The 18,185-nt window shown below is 36.1% G+C and overlaps 1 protein-coding gene across 1 annotated transcript in view; it reads right to left on the reverse strand.

Moving 5' to 3' along the window:
• Positions 1-16,628, reverse strand: part of LOC145285791 (uncharacterized) — a 60,332-nt gene extending 43,704 nt beyond the window's left edge. The window contains exon 1 of the mRNA XM_080134162.1: positions 16,581-16,628. Coding sequence (XP_079990288.1) covers positions 16,581-16,625 — 45 coding nt within the window. The 5' untranslated portion in view covers positions 16,626-16,628. The remainder of the gene's footprint in view (positions 1-16,580) is intronic.
• Positions 16,629-18,185: the final 1,557 nt, after the last annotated feature.

Raw genomic sequence — 18,185 nt, forward strand, 5'->3', positions numbered from 1 at the left:
CTAAACAAGCGTTACTGGCGGTGAGCGTGCACGTCAATGGGCGTGAGCGCTTTGTGCTCATAGACACTGGGTGCACACAGACTCTCGTGGGACAAGATGAGGATCCCAGTGCTGATAGTTGGCGGGGGCTCTCTAGCCTCTTGTAAAATAAGCATCACCCATGTATCGGCGATGGGCCCTCAGTAGCCGTGCGAGCCCTGGTTATAGACGGTGAGCTGCTTGGTTACGACCTGCTGCTAGGAATAGATGCTATACAAGAATTGGGTGGTGTCCAGATTAATGATTAGGGTAGGGCATGGTTCACTGAAGCAAGTCTCACTCTGGGCGCAGCCACTGAGCTGGAGCAGCTTAACTTTGGTGCTGAATTCGACCAGTGCACAAAGTCCTGGACAGTATCCCGGAAATGGTCGAACGAGCAGCCGCCAGAGAAGTTATACAATAGAGTGCTGGAATATAAGATCCCCCCCCCCGAGCCCGTGCGGAATACAACAAGGAACTACAGACTTGGATTGATAACAGGTGGCTAGTTCCTTATCCCGAGAAGGAATTAAGTTCCCCAAAGTGCCTGGTCTCACTAATGGCCGTTATTCAGTAAAACAAGCAGAAGAAATTGAGAAAATGGCGGCAAATGGGATCTAATGTATCTGTGTTAGATCTTCACAAGGCCTATCTTCAGGTGCGCATGCACCGATCACCGTGGCCCTTCGAAACCATACTTATTAACGGGAAAAGGTATTGTCTAACCCACATGGGGTTTGGACTTAATGTGGCGCCATTGATTATGCAGATGATTGTTGATGCTGTTCTGGCTAAGAATGAGCAACATCTTCATATATTGATGATGTGTACGTGGATGAGGAAATTATGGCTGCGGTGTGCGTGAAGAAGCATCTCTGCAACTTTGGCCTTTCCAGCAAGGAATCGAAAAGGCTACAGGATGGTGCACGGGTGCTTGGTCTGTAGGTTTGGAAAGAGAATGACGTCCTATGTTGGAAACGAGGGAACAAGGTCCTGAACATGCCTCACATTGCTCTGAAGCGAAGCATATTTTCTCCGTGTGGAAAGTTAGTTGGACACCTCCTTGTGGGCAGCTGGCTTTGTGTTGCAGTGGCGTTTATCAAGCAGAGAGCGTCCGATTTTACTGCTGGGTGGGATGATGAAGTTCATGATGAACCTCTCAACACAATGCTCGGGGAGGTCCTTAACAGGATGTGCAATGAAGATTTAGGGTGGGGCAGGTGCTGCATTGACGACCGAGACTTAAGTGTGTGGGTTGACACAAGCTCTCTTGCTACTGGCGTGTTGCCAGTCCATAATGGGGCTGTGGTGGTGGAATGCCGTCATCAAGAGGATAAACTTGGCAATCCTATAGAAATCGACTACCCTGCAACTGTTCACCGATTCTGCCTGCATCCACAAGTATCAGTTAAACAGTGTTTTCCTTGAACGAGGGCCCCCAATAGAGATACTAACCGCCAATGGCACCTCATTCACCAGTGAGCAATTCAAAAAGTTTGCAAGTGGCTGGGGAATGCGCCTGCGATTCTGATGTGCCCACGTACCAAGCGGAAATGGGGTTATTGAGTGGAACCACAGGACTGTCAAGACCATCGCAGCCAAGACGGGACGCACAGTGTCTGAAGAGGTCTACCTATACAACGTGACCCCAAAGAATGATATCTCATCGTCCACAATGTACAGGTATCACATCAGGGTAAAAGGCATAGAGACCAACCCATTGCTCGAACTGGAAACAACCTGAGATAGGTTGTAGAAAGGGGATGTCGTCTGGATTAAAAACCAGCGTGGCGGGTGCACAATGAGGTAAGGAATCATGCACGTCACCGAGGTGATCAGCACACAGGCAGTGCGAGTTGACGGCGTGCCGTCACATTAGGGACCTGCGGCTGGCAACGTAGTTACAACCACTTTTGGACGACACAGGCAAATCAGAGTCGGAGATCAATGAGGCATCGCTCTGGTTCATACCAGCTTTATCCGAAAGTGACTCAGATATCATAGCCTCTCAGATATTTTTTTTTACCCACAGACCGCAGACGAGAGCACAAGTGAAGATGAGGCATATATCGGTTCCCCACTTCCAAGAAGCACCTAGCAGAGGCAACCGGCACCTTCATGCCATTGCTATGATCGCGAGATCGGGAAGGGGTGGGGGTAGAGAAGGCTTACCGCAAAAACGTGCTTGTGTCTGTCTGTCGTGCGGGCTGAGAAGGAAAAACGAAAAGATCCAAGATGGCGATTGTGGTCTTTTAATGCTCACAGTCTCAAACAGTTCTCGAAAAAATGTGTCTCGCATGTGATTTTGAGGTGCACCCAGACACCATAAAAGCAGGTTGCTGGGGGGGGGGGGGATTGGCAGAAGCATTCAGACCTGTGTAAAGTGAACCGTCTGAACATTTTCCGAACTTGTTTATATTGGACTTGAATGCAACAATATTGTAGTCGGTCAAGAAGCAAGCCAGCAGAACAGTGTTCCACAGATGGGCAGTTCTAAGAAAGAAGCGTTCAGACCTGTGTAGAGTGAACATCGTTGTGCGATTCAGACTTTTCCGATTCAGAGTTTTTACATATTCTGACATTTTGTTGCTGTCAGGCTGAGGTATCGTCCTCTTAAGTCTGAAGAGGTCCACCCTCCCAGGTTTTACCTTCCCTTTGAGAGGATTCAGTTTATCAGTGTTACAAAGTTGAGTGTGAGAAAATGGGCACCTGCTAAATTTACATTTAAATGGAGAGGAGTCAAGCTGATCGAAAGTTTTGGCTCAATAGAGCCCGGTGCATGCCGCACGAATCCCTGTCAGTGGAGAATCAAACTCCAAGACCAAAGAGAGCAACTAACTTTAACCCGACGGCCAGTTTGGCTACGGGTCTCAATTAACACCAAGAGATGAGAAGTACTACAACTTCACCGGTCTACCACCAGCCAATTCTGACTTCCACACCAGACCACTGGTCAAATCCCTAGCCTAAGGATCAAGAAATTCATCGAAGGCGCTACTACCAGATGCTGCTACTACGTACACCAGGAGACTTGACAGCTTGCCCGAGAGAAGAGACGCCTGCAGACAAAGTCCATATTGCTGATTGGCAGACGACAAATCTGTACCATGTTAGGATATACAAAGCCATGAAGCACGGCTGAATAAACGTCCTAAACGTGAAAGGAACAACATTTTAAGAACAACTAGACGACAAATCTGCTAAGTTGCTTCCCTTAAAGTTTCCCATTCAAAACAAACTCTTATTCTCTGATATTGTTATCAAAAACAACACCACAATGACTAACAATATTGCCATATTTCATCAACAAAGGAAGACGCGAACCGCCGATAAAGACTATGCTGAAATGAATAACCCTAACATCACTAATCGCCTGAGATACCCCTCAGACATTGTTTGCATACTCCAGCACACTAATCTCTGTGAGCTGGCTTTTCAAACCCATACCTGATCCTGTGCCTGACCCTCTGGTGAGGAGGTAAATAAAATACTACTAAAACATACGCAGATCTTGCTTGCCTATTTGTGATGATATCATCCATTAAAACAGTGAGAGGAGAGAAGAAAGAGATTTTTTTATGACATTACAAAAACAACTGGAAAGAGATACTTTATGATGTCACAAAAGGATGAAATTCATAAGAGAGAGAGAGAGAATGAGAGAGAGAGAGAGAGAGAGAGAGGTGGGTGGGAATTTGTTATGATGTCATAAAAATATGTCACCATTCATCAAAAAATAGGAGGGAAGAGATTCTTTCACATCCCAAAAGGATGACATCATTCATGAGAAATATCGACAAGAAATATGCAGCTGTGGCAGAAGAGAACTTTTTTTTTTTTTTTTAATTTAAATTTTTTTTTTTTTACTAGGGAGTCATCACATATCAAAGCCTGAAGGTCACTCAAGGATAAGGATAATGGATGTAAGGTGGTAGTGCAGTAATCGTTAATGATGTAAATTGGTTAGAATTTGATTATTTATGGGGACAGGTAAACAAGAACTTGTTTGCATTGGATTTAGAAGGGGATCTTGTGAAGTAGACCTTTATGAAATTCTATATCATAGCCTTTGATATGTCAAGAGCTATTGCTCTAGAAACGATGCCCTTGTTGAGAAATTTACTAACTCTGTATGATATAACAGTTAGTACATCAGATGTAGATCTTGCAGAATGGAAACCATATTGCATATCCTTGAGTAGGTTCTTTTTGCAGGAGTGGTTGACGACTTCTGTTTATCACAGATTCCAGAAACAATGCACAATGGAATGATAGATACCGCTGCACGCAGCTTCCTCAACAGCCTGGGACTGTTAATGATATGGCATGCCGAGGACAAACATGAATCGAGTTGGCTTTATCAGTACCTTTCAATTGCCATTATTTGTGGAAATATTTTGAGCCTTCTCTCAACCTGCCAAGGATCCAAGACATCTGATGAAACTTCCTGATACTTGCATGTTGGTTTCAGGAAGGATCATTTTATTAATTAACTAGCAAGGAGGCCCAATGTTGCCTGGGATTGAATGAAGATCAACAATTATTCCACACTTTCAATATTCAAATCTGTGAAATTTTCCATTTTTCCATCAAATCGATTGATTGCCTGCTCTAGTTAAGAACCAACTGTGGTGTACCAGGAGGAAGCTTCACATGCTTCCCTGCAGTGACAGCCCTGCTTTTTATTGAAACCAACCGAGAGGTCTCTTTAGTATCCTCGTTGTTCCCTTAAGTGCAATTGTCTGGATCTCTTTTGCACTTGGTTCATCAAGAATATTAGTTAGGTAGGACTTCAGGTTGCAACTCTCTCCGAGTTATTCCATATAACTATGTCAGGTTTCACACCAGCATTTTCAAGGTAGCTGGCTGTAGGGATTACATGATCATAATGTATGGTATATGTCATTTCCTCCACAGTATTAGGACTGCTAACTATATGTTAATGCACTGCAAACCGAACACAATCAAGTAATGCTTTTGTTTTCATAATGTTAATGCGGATGAGGGATAATAATTTGTTTTCATGTTTTTTTTTTTTTTATTTATGAGATAATATAAAATTGATTTTCATAATTAGAATGTTCGAAAATACTAATATATGTAGTCTTCCCATATGTTTTTTATCAAAAAACTAGCAGGGGGGCACCTGGCCATGCCTGGTTGTAAAACATGTTTAAACATATTTTAATTCATGCAAATTTTGCATTTATTATTACAGAACCAGTTCTCTATTGAATATTATGGCCGACCAGTAACAACGTGGGGATGGAATTCATTTTCCCCCCCAAACGAACGCACCAGGTTTATCATGTACAAAATTATCTTTATTGGTAACATCGAATGGAAATCACATCTGACGAGTTGGTGAGAAAGGAGATTTTTATGAAAACATAAAATCATAAAATTTCCATCCCATTAATGAAACGGCTGTAATGAAGAGATTCAGGATGAAATAAGCAAGAGTTATAAAAAAGAAAAAAATGTAAGTCTTTGAATTTCAACAAAGTTTTGTACTGTACATGCTCTGCACCTATAAAATAGATACATTGAGCTTTACTCGAAATTAATGGTGATTCAGTTTTTATTAGTGGTGGGATGATTAATCGGAATCGTTAATAGTAAGAATTGTGTATTTTGGGGGGAATCGGAATCGCATCATTAAAAAATAACTTAGTTTTACGATTCTTTCATTACGATTCTCTTATATTTTTAAGTTGAACTGTTTGCTTGAAGTGAGATTAATGCTGTCAAAAATTTATGATAAAAACGTCATAGAACTTTTCATAACATATTTAATATGATGTACAAGAATTTTATTAACTACTTTAAAGGTAATCTTTATTTATCTTAATGAATTTTCTTATTCCATCATATACATAGATGCTGTCTGTCTGTTTCGAAACTTCGAGACCCATGATTAGTTATCTGTTTGCACTGTTGAACTGAAACTTTAGGGGCTGCAAGGTAACATTGTTTTCATTTGTGAGCAAAGTTTATTTATGTATAAAACAACCTAACTACGTCAAGTCCATGATAAAAGTTGATGAATACTTAACCCTTAGAGAAAAAAGATTTTACAGTGCTCTCATTGCGAGTAAATCATGTTAAAAATCAGTGTTTTTTTTAACTGGTGACCCCCAAAAAAAATATAATAAGGGGGCGCTTATCTTTGGGTAAGTTTTTCTTTTTTTTTTTTTACCGACACTCTTCCATTAGTAAATGAATCTTATTAGTAAATGAAAAATGTCTTGTCAACATTTATATTTCTTTTAAAAGTAAAACAAGCAAAGTCAAATTGGTGCAGTTGAGATAAGTAGGTCCAGCAGACGAGCCTCGTTCTGAAAACTGAACAGTTAGGTCACGTGAAATGTGACATGGGTTCTTCTACCATTATTGACCCTTTGAATGATGGATATAGAAAGTACATTAACCTCATTGATTGAGATTGTCGGACTGACTTCCTCATCTTGGTTGTTATTGTTACAACGTTTTGCCCTCCGGCCTTCGTTGTGACTATAACAACCAAGATGAGGAAGTCAGTCCGACAATCTCAATCAATGAAAACACCTCATCTCAAAAATACAGACAATTACTACATTAACCTCTCCAAATTGTTTTATTTACAAAAATATTTATTTAAAAAAAAAAAATTTGTTGAACTGCTTTATGCAAACAAACATTTGAACTTTGCTGTTTAAAAAATCTGTTTTCCTTTTTACGTTGACTTATCTTGCCTTTGGTTTCACTTGTTCGTTGTTTATAGTAATAAATGTTCGAAATTTCTTTCAATTTTTTTCTTTCTTTAATTCTTGGAATTTAAAAAACATTTTTTTTTTACTTTTAGCTTTACTTGCTTTTATATTTCACCATTTCGTTTTTTAGTAATAAACACTTCTTTACATTAAAAACCGGCCTTGTGTCTATGGAGTACTGCTGCCACATCTGGGCTGGAGCTGCTAAAAACAGCCTATCCTGCCTTGACAGAGTACAAAATAGACTTCAGAGCTTAGTGGGGGATGCCCTTTTCTCTTCCTTGCAACCTCTCTCCCACAGAAGAGACATTGCGAGCCTGTCTTTGTTTTATCATTACTTCCATGGCAAGTGCTCATCTGAGCGCCAATTCCTGGTCCTCCCTTGCCAATCTTTCACGATAAACACCCGTCTAGCTGAAACCACTATCAAACATTTTCTTCACTCTTTAACTGTGCCAAAACCAAAACGTAGATTCCATGAACAAAGCTTCTTTCTTAGAAGTGCTCGCTAGTGGAACACTCTTCCGTCTGCCTGTTTCCCACCTGACTACAACCTAGATGTCTTCAAGTCCAACATAAACAAATTCCGGATGAACCACCGCCTTAAGTAAGACACTTTATCAAATCTCCAATACTAACGATTACTATTATACTATCCCACTGATTACTGTACACGCAATAACCCTTATCCTCGAGTGGCTTTCGGCCTTGATAAGTGGTGCCTTCCATATAAAAAAAAAAAAAACTCTGCTCTCGTGGAAAAGCAAGTAAATAGGAAGTAATATGGCAGCTGAAAAACGTTTTTCAACCACCATAAAAGCATTACAATACATTTAAACCCTGAAGAATTTCTGCCATGCGCCTTTGTTGTTTTAAGTTGGGTTTCAAACTTGAAAAAAAAAGAAAGAAAGAAAGAAGCGCTTTTAATTAGTAAAAACACTAAAGCTTTTTACGTTTTGGAAGAGATTTCAGGCGCCCCTATTATCCCAAAGAATCAGCTATGTAAACACTGCAATATTTTTCAATAATTAGTTTTAAGAAATTCTTTACAATCAATTTTTATTTAAAATTAAGAAATTATTTTCTAAAATATTTTGTTTATATATGTTTACATTTTGTTTTTAAGTAAAATTAAGAAATTAATTTTAAAATATTGTTTATATACATCTTCATTCAAAAGGGTTACTTTTTGGTAGCTTCATCGGTTATTAAACTAAATTTTCCAAATGTCAGAACGAGGCTCATCTGCGGGACCTACTTATCTCAACTTTACCCAATTACCAAAAATTTACTTTTGGGTTTGTTTTACTGTACACAGATTCGAAAAAGTTGTCACAAAACAAGGTTCTTCTATACTTTATCACCAAAACTGGAGACGCCATTTTATTTCACGCATCTGCAGTTTAAATGCAAGAGAGAAATCAATATTTTAAACTACGGCCGAAGCATGAAATAAATAACAAAAAAATTAAACTGGAGATACAAAATTGTTTTATTAAAATTATATTTTCTTATGTAAACTTTTCAAGAAATGTTTTTACAATTATATTTTGATAAATTTTTATACAATAAATGGCGCTCATCCAATTTAGACATGTATGAAAATGTCATTTTCATTTTCTGTTTTTACTAATAAAAAAAAAATATGTTTCATGAAAAACTTTCCCGTTTTCATTAGTTAAATCGAAACATTTCCAATGAAACAATTATGGATATATGTTTTCTTTCACTTTCTTTATTTACTTTTTTGTCATAGTTCTTTCCGGAAGTTTAATTTTTTTGTTATTTATTTCTAACTTTGGCCATAGTTTAAAATACTGATTCCTCCCTTGGATTTGGACGGCAGGTACATGAAATAAAATGGTGTCTCCAATTTCAAACTCTAGCAGTTCTGGAGAAGAAACTATTAAAATAGAAGATATTCTTACATCTAGGGATCTCTACTGTGTAGAGCTGGAACTTTGCTGCTTGTCGGGTTTATCAAGGGTATTTACGTCGAAGGACGTAAAAGAGCTTGTAGTTCGTCTGAGTATTCACCATTAAAATACTTGTAAAATAAGCAGAGGGATGCAACATTTCGTCGATGGAACAGAGGTTGAAGCTTAGATGACAGTTCCGGATCTATTAGGTTGGTGACTTTCTTTTGAACCCTGTCCATGAGTGAGAGACTAATTACAGATGCACCAACCCAAATATGACAATAATACTCCATACATGGGCGAATGGTGGCCTTGTAGAGGTACAGGATACTTTCAGGCGTAACTTTCTAGCATGGTAGAGAGAGAGTTCACCTTCTTCACAGCAGCTTTGGCAATGCTCTCAATGTATCTGTTCCAACTCATGTTCCCTGTGAATGTTAAGTCGAGAAGTTTGAAAGAAGTACTTACAGGTAATGTACCTTTAACCATAGCTATTGGTGGTTGAGAAGATTTCTTGTAATTATTGAAGGAAACGAGCTTAGTCTTGGCAGCATTGAACATTACTATCCATTTTTGTCCCCATTCCACTACAGACTGGAGGTCTTCCTCTAGTGTTTCCGCCATTACCTTGGTTAGATGTTCATTCGTTTTCGCCTCATGCCTGTTATAGAACATGGTGTCATCAGCATATATACCCATCTCAGAGACAATTTTATCATGGAGGTCATTTATGAATATTAGAAATAATAAAGGACGAAGGATCGACCTCTCAGGTACTCATATTTATATCATAGTGTTTAGACGTATGACCATCGAAGACAACCTGGATTCTTCTCTTATTTAAGAAGGATTAAATTATGTTAAGTATTCATCCAGTAATACCATAGGATCTTCATAAGAAGACCATCATGCCATACCCATGATATATCTAAGGCTACTCTCCTCCCATGCTTTAGCCAGTGCATGGTATATATGTTCATAGATTACAGTTAGGATATCTGCAGGCTTGCCTAAATCCATATTGTTGGTCGGACAGAAGTTTAGCAACTGTAAGGTGGTGAACTAGAGCTTGATTAATTAAGGAGTCAAATATTTTGGCGGAAAGAGGGAGGAGACTAATGGGGCGATAATTTGTCAGTTCTTTCACCAGAATACTTGTAAACTGGTACCATAGAAGCAGCAGTCAGGAAAGCAAGATTTGTAAAGGCATTTGCTGAAGAGTTTGGAGAGAACTGGAGCAATCTCAGCGAAGCATGTTTTTAATAGTACAGCCAGGATGAGATCAGGGCCACATGCTTTTCAGGTGTCTACGTTTTTTATGATATTATATACTTGAGAAGGAATGAGTTTCTGATTATCTAGTGTGGTTTCTGTCTGTAAAGGGAAATCAGGGAGGGAGTGGTTTAATGGGTCCAAAGTAGAGTTTGAGTCAAACTGATGGGCAAGCATGTTAACTTTTTCGGTTGCCGTGCAAACAACTTCATGATTGTTGGATAGTGTAGGAATTGCATTATTTACTACACTGTTGTAGATTTTCCAGAAATCACGAGTTCCTAATTTCTGTGCTTCAATCCGTTTTCTGGTGGTTTTGGTCGATTCTCTCTTAGCTGTCACTACTTCTTTCTTATAAAAAAAAAAAAGAAAAAAAGAAAGAAAAGATTCTTTCTAACTCCAAAACAACTTTTGCAAGTTTTGGGGGGTGCTTAAACCGAATATAACATTTAAAAGTGATGCAGAGAAATAGTTTTCATGATGATATGAAGAAATTACTTTTTCAAAAAGTAGAAGTGATTTTTCGTTTCTTTTTTTTGTTTTGAATTTGCTGCAAACAAAGTAGTTTTCCTGATATTGTCATTCCTTATGATATCAGTGGCTGCCATTTCTGTAAACGCGCATATTTTTAACGTGCATTAGCCTGTGCATACAGAAATGGCTATCATTGAGAACATAAGGAATGGCATTGCTTAATATCTGGAAAACTACTTGTTTGCGGCAAATTTAAATGATATTCGTTTTCAGCACACATGAAAACCTTTGGAAGTCGTCATTTAAAGGCGATGGTTATGGTGGAAAGTAAGTAAAAATTGACCAAAAAAGTTTTCAGGCAACCCAAAATACAAACAAAAATAATCACGAAATGACCAGAAAGTGGGTGCTCATTTTACGTTAAATTTATATATAAAAGTGATTCCACTTTCTCAAAAAGTAATTTCTTCATATCACGAGCCACTTTTAAATGTTATATCTGTTTTTAATCCCCCCCACCCCCGAAAACCTATAAAAGTCGTCACTGTAAAGTTTTTTTTATTGGAGTTGGAAAGAATCTTGATGTTGACCAATAATACATTTTTACTAAAAAATAAAATAATTGGTTCAATATATTCTGTGATCATTAATACTGAAAATTTCATATACAACTGGTTAATTTACATGAATTTTGGTGAATTTCTAAGTTCTAAGTGAAAGGATGGGCTAAAATGTTTATACATTTTGGGGATTGGCCAGAGTTTGTTAATAAACATCCAATTGTGAAAATTCTTAGGTCATGCCTGGTAGGATGGTATCATGATAAACAAACACTTATTGCACTACCCTCCCGAAGGAGAAGATAATGCTTGGGAAGATCGACTTACTAAAACGGAACATATTCTGCACTATTCTCACTCTCTGAAAGAATGGTAAGATACTATTAGTATTGTCCTCAGGGTTGGCAGATCAATGATCTGGCAGATCAATGATCTGGCCAAATTGATAATTGTAGTCAAATTTCCACAAACAAAAAAGCCAAATTAAATCTACAGAAGCACACAAAAATAACAAATTATTTAAATGTTTATATTTATGTACACAATCTTTGTTATTTTAATTTAGCTTTTTTGTTTTATTTATTTACGACTTTTTGGGAGATTCTCGGGACTCCAAAGAAGGGAACAGCATGGTGCTATTGTATACCCTACACCTCACACACACACAAATGAAAAAAAAAATGCTGCCAAAGGCAAGATAAATTACTCTACTGCGTACCTGGGTAAGTTTTTAGGATGCTTATGTATATGTTACCGTGCCATTTTTTAAATAGTACTTTCAAATTAAATTCAATGTGGAGCTTATTCAGATTGGCACTAATGGCGACATTTAAGATTAAATAAAATACAAAAATGTCTGTATCAGTCACGGGACGAAGATAAAAAATTCCAAAAATCACGTAATTTGATAAAGTTTAATCAAGAAAATCAAATGTTACTGTTTCGATGAGAGTGAGGCAGGAAAAAAGAAAAAGACCTGTGGACATGGGGAGACAACCCTAACGCACGTGGAAACTCAAAACAATCACTGATTATCTCCCCTTATCTGTCATAAATTTTTAAATAAATAAAAATAATTGGGTGGACCTGAACGAGCCCCCCCCCCTTGCCGTAAAATTAATTCCTGCAGATTATCGTCGATAGCAGACTTAACTTTCATATTAGCAAGAAAAAAAATGTTTTTTTAGGTTTATTTAATGGCTTTTTAACGTTGGGGATCACTTTTAAATTATAACGTTCTTTAAATTGATACCCCATATTTTGGTCAATCAGCAAAAATTCATAGAACGATATAACTTAAAAGTGATCCTCCATATTAAGTCATTAAATAATTTTTTAAATTATTTTTTCCTGCTACAGAACAGTTACAAAACAATAAACATCATTACCACGTTAAGAATAGGTTTCTAAATAATAAACGTTATTATTTCAGCTCGGTATGCTCATGTACTGTTTTTTTTTTTTTGTTTTGTTTATTTTTTACTTATTTTAAGACGTTTCTTATGTTTGAAACAAATAGTGCCGAGTGAACTTAGGACAATAACATGGTGGAAATTCTTCGGAGTTTCGACTTAAATAAACAAAAATAAGTTAATTAGAAGAATAACTTAATGTGACTATACAAATAAATGCCTAAAAAAATTAGGCCATCATGCTGTTCATATCCATGTTCATTCAAAGGGTTAATTTTCTGCTGTGACACCGTCGATCGAGTACCACGTGACCTTAACTGTCCACAAACTGAAAACGAGGCTCGAATTTCAGACCCCTCTGCGCTATTTGCATTTTAAAAAATATAGATATAACAAATATTGACCTAATGGGTCACGCGTGGTATGATTTTTTTAGAGATTAGAATATTACAAGCTGTTTTATTTTATAATTTAACAATCTTAATGATACCATAATTACTCAATATATGTCAACCTATGTCACGGTAACATATTGAGTGGGTTTCTAACAGTATTTTGTATAATTTTTTAGTTTTAACTCATTTTCCTAAACTTAACGTATTCAACAGAGATCTCGCCGCCATTTTTCTTTTTCAAATACATCGATAAACACTATGATTTTCAAACCGAATAAACATGTCAAATAAAAACACTAAAAAAAATTACCCAGTTAAGTAGAAAAGTAACTTATCTTGCCTTTGATAACATTTATTTGTTATATATTTGTTTTTCTGACAACTTTTTCGAATCTATGTGTATAGTAAAACAAACCCGATTTAATAATAATAATAATAATAAAATAAGGATATTTTTTAAATAAACTCCCGGGCAACACCGTGTATGCACAACTAATCTAAAATAACCTTAAGGATTTAATTTTAGTGTAAAGATGTTATTTTAAAAAGTTTTTTGTGTGTGTGTGGTTGCACAATATTTAATTTTAAATCACACGCGTTTTGAAATCAGTGAAAAAAAAAAACTCAGTCCGCCACTCCGCCATTGTTTATCGGACGAGTAAAAAATAAAAATGAATCTAAATTTTAAATGTTTTCAACAACAAAAAATGTATATTTACCAACTATATGACAAGCTGGGATATAAGATTCGTTAATACTAAAGAATATAGCTTCCTAAAAATAGGGGGACACTACAGTAGATGGATACAAAATAACCCGCGATCGATCGAATCTATCGACATTTCCCGCTAGGGGGCGCTCCGCAATAAACCAATTCATTGAGCAAAAGAAGTACGTAATGCCTGGGATGACGACCTCCTGAGACATACAAGAAACAGATGCATTTTTATAATAGACCGGATTCCTGTGTCACGTTTTGGTAAAACTTGCGGAGTATGCGTTGTTTTACGGTTGTTGTAAAAATTGAACGGAAACTTAAATTTCGTTCCGTTTTAAATTCGGTACATTTTTACATTACGTCCGACGTTCACATTCGACATATCTAGTTTTATAGACTTTCTGGTATGCTGAAAAGGTTAGGGGTGTCTATTCCGAAAGCCGTTTTTAACACGGGAAGGTTGGGGTGTTTCTTCGTTGTAAACGTACCCGAAACGTAACGATGTCATAGTCCAAAAAGCACGTAAATTAGTAGTTTTATTTATAAATAAGAAAATCAAATTTTATGAGCAAGCAAAATGGGACTGTCTCGCGGCGCCATATTGAAAACAAAAACAAAGCAACAAAACAAAATAAGTCCACAATAATTCAAATTTGCGGTAATAGCCTTGTAATTTTATCGAGTCGCTTTAAATCGTTTAAAAATGGTATTCTTTAGAAAACTAAAACCACTTAATCATCAGAGTTTGTTTGTTTTTTAATTAGGTGGAATTAATTTTTTTTTGAAAATTGCTTCTTCGGTATTAGAACGGTAATTGGAATACTAAATTTGAATTGAAACCAATGGTATCTAGTTCTTAATTGTCATGTCGAAATTAGTAATATATCCCAAAATTACTAAAAATGATTAAGTAGAAAATTAATTTTTAATGAAAATGTTTTTCGAAATAATTGCAAGTTAAGCCTAAATAATAAACAAGGGAGATAGTGTTTTGTTACATTTCTTCCCAAAAATAATGGCGTGCCAATGAATCGTAAAATCATGAATCTTTTATGTAATAATAGGCGATTCAGAAGCATAGGCGACCACCATAAGTGCAACCGCGTACCGCCGATATCAGGTAAAAATCTAGTCTCGATGTAAAAATGTTCCGATTACCAAACCGGACTTGTTTTAGTTTAAAATAAATAAGCAAACTGACACGAAAGAAAATATGGGACACTTTTGAACGTTTTTTTTTTTTTTTTTTTTTTTTTAATTATTTTTTGTATACATTTTACAGATTTATTTTTTAAATTAAAACAAAAAGTTCGGTTTAGTAATCGGAACATTTTCACATCGAGACTAGTTTTTCACCTGACACCGGTATGGTCGTATTTAGGGTCGCCTATGCTTCTGATTCACCAAAAATTAAATAGATCATATTGGTTTGTATTACAATAAGTGTAGTATCTGTTCTTCAGATGCGGTTGCGGCACTTCCATTTCTCGTTCTCTTTCAGTGGAGGAGAAATCCTTCACGACTGAGACGATTTTTATTTTTGTACCTTTTCTCCACGTTAAAAAACGACCCTGGTGTCTAACTCTGTCCCGTGGGGAGGCATGGTAAATAGGTACAATACATAGAGGTACGATAAAGTTGTCAGAAAACAAATATCAATGTTGAGGTTTGTATTACAATCCATAGACGGACGAAAAAGTGGTCAAAAATTAATATATAACAAATTGGCCTTCGGGTCAAGATTAAAGTGTAGTATCTGTTCTTCAGATCTACACTTCAATTTCTTGTTCTCTGTCAGTGGAGGAGAAATCCTTCACGACTGAGACAATTTTTATTTTGTTCCTTTTCTCCACATTAAAAAACGACCCTGGTGTCTAACTCTGTCCTGTGGGGGGGGATTGTAAATAGTTAACAAATGCCATCAAAGGCAAGATAAATTACCTATCTGGAAATGTTTTTAGTGGTTTTACTCACTTTAAAACGTTTAATCGGTTCGAAAATAATCAAGTGTTCATTGGTATATTTTTAAAAAAGACAAATGGAAACTGTTAAATACGTGAAGTTTGGGAAAATGAGTTAAAACTAAAAAATTATACAAAATACTGTTAGAAACCCATCCAATATATGTTATCGTGACATATATTCTTTTCGCCAATAAACACCGTATGATTTTCGAATCGGTTTAAACGTTTTAAAGTGAATAAAAATCACTGAAAACTTTCCTGGTAGTTAAAAGAGTAACTTATTTTGCCTTTGATAATATTTATTTGTTATATTTTTTTTTTAAATTTGACTACTTTTTCGTACGTCTGTGGATTGTAATACAAACCCGAGAGTTGTTGTGGAATATTAAAAATTTGATTATTTTTTATTATTATTATTTAAAAATCCTTCGAGTTTATTTCTCATGAAGTTTTGGGAAAATCTGGCGGGAAATGGGAAGTTCTCATGAAATCTAAATAAATTGCTTTAAAAAAGACAAATGAAAACTTATAAACACCCCCCCCCCCCGATATATAATAAGTGTAACTGTTTTTGTTTTTTGTTTTTTTTTTTAAATATTTTAAATAGTCAGGTGAGGTGCGCATAAATAGAATTTGAATTGATTTTTTAAAAAATGAGATTGGCTTTAATTTTTTATTTTACTACTATAAATAAATGCGAGAATCTGGGATTAAAAACTGGTTAAAAAATTACAACCGTGTTTAAAAAATACCTGAAAATGTTTACAAATTCTTCATTTTTCACCTCTACAATGAAATGCGAGCAAAAATATATATATGAGAAAGAAAGCATTTTTTATTGTTTGTTTGTTTGAGAGAATGAAGAATACGCGCGGGATGCCATGAACGAGTGAGCACCCATACATCGCATCCGCCAAGCGAAAGAAACGCGGACACTTACCTGGAGTGATTAAAGATATAAATGCACTCGAATTGTATCGAGTATGAAGCATGGCATCTAGAAAACAACAGATCTAAGTAGGATCGTCTCTAAATTCAAATATTTATCGGTGATATTAACTTTAAAAACGATTTATCTAAACATGGACACACTTACAGAGTTCTCCATATTTGAATAATATGACTTCCGGCGAACACACATACACAAAACAACCCCCCACAAATAGGTTCATCAGCAGACTCTCCGCTTCGAGGTAAAGTTTCACACACACGTGTAAACAAGAATTTTTTTTTTTTTTTTTTTACAGGAATCACCACTTATCAAGGCCAGGAGGCCACTCGAGGATAAGGGTTAATGGCTATACATTAGTCAATGTGATTATAGCGTAGTAAACATAAGTAGTGGAAATTTTGTAAGTTGGATTACTTAGGGGAACGGTTCATCCAGAAGTTGTTTACGTTGGGCTTTGTAGTCAGCTACTACACAACAAATCGAAAAAAGTTGTCAAGAAACAAATATATAATAAATGTTACCAAAGGCAAGATAAGTTACTCTTCTACCTACCTGCACTTGGATAACTTTTTCGTATTTTAACTTATTTTATGGCGTTTATTAAGTTTGAAACGCAAGCAGTGCCCGCCGAACCGAACGCTTACACGGCGGACACGAGGCTGCCATCTCTGGAGTTTCGGCAATCGTTCAAAACACGAAAATAAATAAACATACTAGTATGAATCCATCAAATAAGTGATATGTGTTTAGTGGATTTCTATCAGTAATTTGGGTGCTTATTCAAATTGGCACTTATGGCGACGATTAAGAAAAAAAGGTACTTGTGCATTTTAATCAAGACATTAAAAAATGAAAATATCGAAAAAAAGTTTATATTGTACGTATCAGTTATGGAATGAAGTTGAAGTTCTCAAAAAAAAACTTCACTTAATTTCATCAAGTAGTTTTTTTTGGGGGGGAGAGGGGGTACAGCGAAAAAACAATTTGTTATGATATCGAGGAAAAGGTTCGATTTTTAGGAAGAAACCCTAGTATTAAAGATGAGGAGGGAGTGTCGGCGCTTTAGATTGAGTTATCTCCCCGTTGCGCGTTCTAAAAATCCAAACAAAAATTTAAAAATTCAAAGATGTCTACCTTCAACGTGATGTCATAAAAACGTGTTTTTCCGCTGTAAAAAAGAAATTACTCGATCAAATTAAGTGAACTTTTTTTTTCTGAGATCTTCAGTCCAAAACGTATACGTACAATATAACCTTTTTTTTTTTTTAGATATTTTCATTTTTTTAATGTCTTGATTAAACTGTACAAGTATCGAAAAAAATAAAAACGGAAAAGTCTGCTGTATTCCAAAGAAAATTTAATCAAGTAGTTTTCTTTTTTTTATTTAAAAAAAAAAAAAAAGTTATTTTTTAGATTAGGTCCACCTCCACAATTTTCTTTTAAATGACACCGTTTGTATGTTTTCGACTATGCTGAATACGAAAATTGCACTGAAATTTTCCAGAAATAATTAGTTATCGAGATATAAAAAGTTGTATTATGAATTTTATTAGTTGGCGGCCATCTTTTTACGCGCGTGCAGTGTCAGCCATAAATGAGTAGATTTGTTTATGGCGCACGCGCGTAAAAAAGATGGCCGCCAAAGAATACAATGCGTAATACAACCTTTTATATCTCGATAAGTACTTATTTCTGCAAAATCTGAATGTGATTTTCGTATTCAGCATAGTCGAAAACTTTGAAAGTCGT

This window comes from Euprymna scolopes, chromosome 10, assembly GCF_053919585.1.
Source record: "Euprymna scolopes isolate OS-2025 chromosome 10, ASM5391958v1, whole genome shotgun sequence".
NCBI classification, from domain to species: domain Eukaryota; kingdom Metazoa; phylum Mollusca; class Cephalopoda; order Sepiida; family Sepiolidae; genus Euprymna; species Euprymna scolopes.